We start from the raw sequence: 5,156 nt of genomic DNA, 5'->3' as shown, positions 1-5,156 counted from the left end.
CCTGCCCCAAAAATTCAACAGTTTTGGAGACATCTTGGACATTATACTACAATGCTTTGGGGGATCGTATCTGCAATGGTTTGGGAGACCTTATCCCATTCAGATGCACACGGGGGAGAGGGGGGGGGGCAATAAACTAATAATAGGTGGCTGAGGGAAAAGAAAATTCCGGTAGTAAAGCTTCCGAATGAGGAAGAGAGTCAACAAATACTGCAGCTCCTTTGCCTGAGTCTTGCCAGTCCCCATCCTCTTCTAGACTGGCGATTTTGATCAAAGACCCTAAACTCTGAGGGGCAGCATTGTAGTAACAGCACCTCCTCTCCCAGACGCAGCTACGTCTCCGTGAGGCATAAGACAATCTAAATGTTGGAGCTCTTATTAGATCTTTAATAAGGTCCACTTAGGAGATAGAAGTCACGGCCTGAGATTGTGTGTTGTAGAGGAGCACAAGGAAAACAGCAGCCAGCAAACAACCCTGAGCAGGCAAAGTCCCAATCCCTCCCGAGAGTTCGCCCCAAGGAGCACGACCTGATTCCGTTTTAGAATCACTCTTTGGCGAGTAGAGATGACATCTAATCTAATCTTTGGTTTATATACTCGGTTCACATATAATTAAGACGAGAGTACATAGCAGAAAACAAAGAAGGAAGTACTAATTAAAAACTAAAGTACGTAAGAAAAGCATAAGAAAAATAACTATAATATCATTTTGTTGGTTCATAAGTCCCTCGCTCTGGAAAGTCCGTTCAGCAGCATTCAGGACTGAAAGAGAGGAGCAGAGCAGCAATCACTAGGAAATGGTCCATCATACAAGCAACAGTAGCAGCGCTGACCATCCCAGCACGATCCAGGCAGTGATGGAGTCAGGTCAGACCTCGAAATGATGCGGATGTACAGTGGAGACATTCAATGCTGTTAACCGCATAGCTAACTGAGCAAGTAAGAACAGTCCTGTGTTCTGTTAGCTATTTGGGAACTACACTGTATATACCGGCAATATCCACATAGCTTCCAGCCAGCACCAATGAACCAGATTTTTAATGCCGGTGCCCAGGTATGGCCCAGTATGTGACTATCTGGGACTAATCTAGTTATCAGCTTATGCTTAGTGCCCCTGGCTGAATATTCACCCATAACAATTCAACAATTACCATATTTTTCACTCCATAAGACACGAGAACTGACGGCAACCAATCAGAAAGCAGCACATTGTCAGGCAGGAGCGCGGAAAGCTCGCGCCTGACCTCCATTGCTCCTGTCTGGGAAATAGAAGGTGGCTAGCAGGGAGGAATCACGCTAGACCACCAGGATGATATTTTTAATAATGTATGATTACGGCAGGTGTTTGCAGGGGGGGGGGTGGAGGGGTGTAAAAAAGATGTGGCTTTTGACGGGGAGGGATTTTTTTAATGGGACGGAGGGTTAAAAAAATTGTACCTGCGGGGGGAGGGGGAACTGGCTAGGGGCTTGGATGACTGGCTGGCTGCCACTATTTGTGCCTACCACTAGACGTGCCCTGTACCCTGTCCCAGCCTACTACTAGACCACCAGAGGGGGGACAGGGTACAGGGCACCCCATATGGTTCAGAAATTTTTTTCTTGGTTTTCCTCTTCTACAGGTGGGTGCGTCTTATGGTCAGGTGCATCTTATGGAGTGAAAAATACGGTAAAACAAACAGGAATAAAACTAATTACTTAAAACAGTATCTAAGAAAGCACAAAATAATCCAAATGAGAGAGAAACATTCTCCATCTGTTTATTGTGATAACAATTTTTATCATCAAACAGGTTTAAAATGTCTTCAGAGGATCCATCAGAGTGAGAGGCCATTTACATGTTCAGAATGTGGGAAAAGATATAGTGATCCCTCAGCTTTAAAAACACACAAGAGGATTCATACTGGAGAGAAACCGTATAGCTGTTCAGAATGTGGGAAAAGATATAGTGATCCCTCAACTTTAAAAAGGCACAAGAGGATTCATACTGGAGAGAAACCGTATACCTGTTCAGAATGTGGGAAAAGCTTTAATTATCCATCAACTTTAAAAACACACAAGAGGATTCATACTGGAGAGAAACTATATACATGCCCACACTGTGCTAAAAACTTTAATTATCCATCAACTTTAAAAACACACGAGAGGATTCATACGGGAGACAAACCGTATACCTGTTCAGAATGTGGGAAAAGCTTTAGTCAGCAATCAACTTTAAAAACACATGAGAGGATTCATACAGGAGAGAAACCGTATACCTGTTCAGAATGTGGGAAAAGATATAGTGATCTCTCAGCTTTAAAAATACACAACAGGATTCATACTGGAGACAAACCGTATACCTGTTCAGAATGTGGGAAAAGATATAGTAATTCTTCAGCTTTAAAAAGGCACAAGAGGATTCATACTGGAGAGAAACCATATAGCTGTTCAGAATGTGGTAAAAGCTTTAGTTGGCGATCAACTTTAAAAATACATGAGAGGATTCATACTGGGGAGAAACCATATTCATGTCCAGAATGTGGGAAAATATATAGTGGACCCTCAGCTTTAAAAAGGCACAAAAGGGTGCATAGTGAAAAGAATCCATATACCTGTTCAGAATGTGGGAAAAGATATAGTGATCCCTCAGCTTTAAAAACACACAAAAGGATTCATACTGGAGAGAAACGATTTACTTGTTCAGAGTGTGGCAAAAGATATTGTGATCCCTCAGCTTTAAAAACACACAAGAGGATTCATACTGGAGAGAAACAATTTACTTGTTCAGAATGTGGGAAAAGATATAGTGGTCCTTCAGCTTTAAAAACACACAAGAGGATTCATACAGGAGAGAAACCGTATATCTGTTCAGAATGTGGGAAAAGATATAGTAATCCCTCAGCTTTAAAAATGCACACGAGTATTCATACTGGAGAAAAACCATATACCTGTTCAGAATGTGGTAAAAGCTTTAGTCAGCTGTCACCTTTTAAAAATCACAAGAGGATTCATACTGGAGAGAAACCATATTCATGTCCAGAATGTGAGAAAATATATAGTGATCCCTCAGCTTTAAATAGGCACAAAAGGGTGCATAGTGAAGAGAAACAATATATCTGTTCAGAATGTGGGAAAAGATATAGTGATTCCTCAGCTTTAAAAAGGCACATGAGGATTCATACTAGAGAAAAACCATATACCTGTTCAGAATGTGGTAATAGCTTTAGTCAGCTGACACATTTAAAAAAATCACAAGAGGATTCATAGTGGAGAGAAACCATATTCATGTCCAGAATGTGGGAAAAGATTTAGTCAGCTGTCACATTTAAAAAATCACAACAGGATTCATACTGGAGAGAAACCATACTCATGTCTAGAATGTGGGAAAAGATATAGCGATCCCACATCTTTAAAAATGCCAAGAGGATTCATACTGGAGAGAAACCATATACCTGTTCAGAAAGTGGTAAAAGCTTTAGTCAGCAATCGGCTTTAAAAATACATGAGAGGATTCATACTGGGGAGAAACCATATTCCTGTTCAGAATGTGGCAAAAGATATGCTAATATCTCAGCTTTAAAAACACACAAGAGGATTCATACTGGAGAGAAACCATATACCTGTTCAGAATGTGGTAAAAGCTTTAGTCAGTAATCGACTTTAAAAATACATGAGAGGATTCATACTGGGAGAAACCATATTCCTGTTCAGAATGTGGCAAAAGATATGCTAATACCTCAGCTTTAAAAACACACAAGAGGATTCATACTGTAGAGAAACCATGTACCTGTTCAGAATATGGGAAAAGCTTTAGTCAGCTATCAATTTTAAAAATACACGAGAGGATTCATACTGGGGAGAAACCTATACCTGTTCAGAATGTGGCAAAAGATATAGTAATACCTCAGCTTTTAAAATGCACAAGAGTATTCATAGTGGGGAGAAACCATATACCTGTTCAGAATGTGGGAAAAGCTTTAGTCAGCTATCAATTTAAAAAATACACGAGAGGATTCATACTGGAGAGAAACCATATACCTGTTTAGAATGTGGTGAAAACTTTATTAAGCAGTCATATTTAAACGTTCACAAGAGGAGTCATACTGGAGAGAAACCATTTACATGTTCAGAATGTGATAAAAGCTTTAGTTAGCAGTCACATTTATAAAATCACAAGAGGATGCATACTGGAGAGAAACCATATTAATGTCCAGAATGTGGGAAAAGATATAGTGATTCCTCAGCTTTAAAAATACACAAGACGATTCATATTGGAGTGAAAACATATGCTGTGCAGAATGTTGTAAAAGTTTAAATGGGAATCAGATTTTTGAAACCCCAGCCTACATAACATCAAGCTATGCCTATTGTAACCCACACTGAACACCACAGCACTCCAAGTGGCTACATTGAAAAAGAACACTAGCATGTGACCCAGCCTGGAGTCGTCCTGCAGGACTGGACTGACACAGTTCAGGAACAATAATCAAAACCACACAAGTAGATGTTTGAACCAAAATCTTTCACTTTTATTTATCAAAATAATAATGTCAGGATAGCATAAACAAAGATGAGTTTGGCAAAAGTAAAAATTCATACAAGCCAAACTTCAAAGAGAAGGGAAAAATAAATAGTTCAAAATAAAGTCCAAACTTTCACCTTCTTACTGACTCAGTCAATACTGCAACTGAGGTTAAAGCTCTCCTCAGTGCTTGCACAGCCTGCTTCCACGCAGGTGATCCAATCCACCAAAATAAAGTTCTTGGCACTGGTTTCCACAATTTACAGTCCTTCAAAATAAAGCCTCCGGCAGCCTACACATATCACTGCCGGGCAAAGGAGAGTGCCTTAGGCTTGCTAAGAAAAGAATTAATAATGACTTTCAAAATTCCCTCCCTGGGTGACAGCAAGCCTCTTCCCAGAAACACTCCCAGCTTTATAGAAAACCAAAAATTATGAGCTCAAACAACTAGCTCTAAAGTCCCAAAGTTTCAAAAGCAGTTTCTTGAAAAGCAAAACTTACTGTTTGCAGCTGGTAATCAAGCCAACTTCCATGTCCTCAGGAAAGTTTCCACCAATTTCAGCAAAGCTTTCTTGGATTTCCATCGGCGATTCCACGTCCAGCAAAGACAGTTCCTTGGCTTGTCCATTCTCCATAGCTGTAGGCCTATTGCACC

General features: G+C 40.3%; 1 protein-coding gene across 1 annotated transcript; it reads left to right on the top strand.

The window, feature by feature from the left end:
* The first annotated feature begins 797 nt into the window (after positions 1 to 797).
* On the top strand, positions 798 to 4,952 carry LOC117354991 (zinc finger protein 723-like). Its single transcript, XM_033932948.1, has 4 exons — positions 798 to 867; positions 2,936 to 3,193; positions 3,691 to 3,875; positions 4,887 to 4,952. Exons 1-4 carry the CDS (start codon positions 798 to 800, stop codon positions 4,950 to 4,952), a joined length of 579 nt encoding a protein of 192 aa, XP_033788839.1.
* Positions 4,953 to 5,156: the final 204 nt, after the last annotated feature.

The sequence above is a fragment of the Geotrypetes seraphini genome, chromosome 2 (genome assembly GCF_902459505.1).
Source record: "Geotrypetes seraphini chromosome 2, aGeoSer1.1, whole genome shotgun sequence".
In the NCBI taxonomy this organism is placed as follows: domain Eukaryota; kingdom Metazoa; phylum Chordata; class Amphibia; order Gymnophiona; family Dermophiidae; genus Geotrypetes; species Geotrypetes seraphini.
The sequence above is the reverse complement of the archived record's forward strand: the minus strand, read 5'-3'. Positions and strand labels throughout refer to the sequence as shown.

Excerpts from the sequence above, each read along its gene's own strand:
- LOC117354991 (XM_033932948.1), top strand. The coding sequence starts at position 798 with ATGGTCCATCATACAAGCAACAGTAGCAGCGCTGACCATCCCAGCACG. Across the intron at positions 3,194-3,690 it reads ATATACCTGTTCAGAATGTG|AATGTGGCAAAAGATATGCT; the intron begins GTAATAGCTTTA and ends ATTCCTGTTCAG. Across the intron at positions 3,876-4,886 it reads AGAATGTGGCAAAAGATATA|CAAGCCTCTTCCCAGAAACA; the intron begins GTAATACCTCAG and ends CCTGGGTGACAG.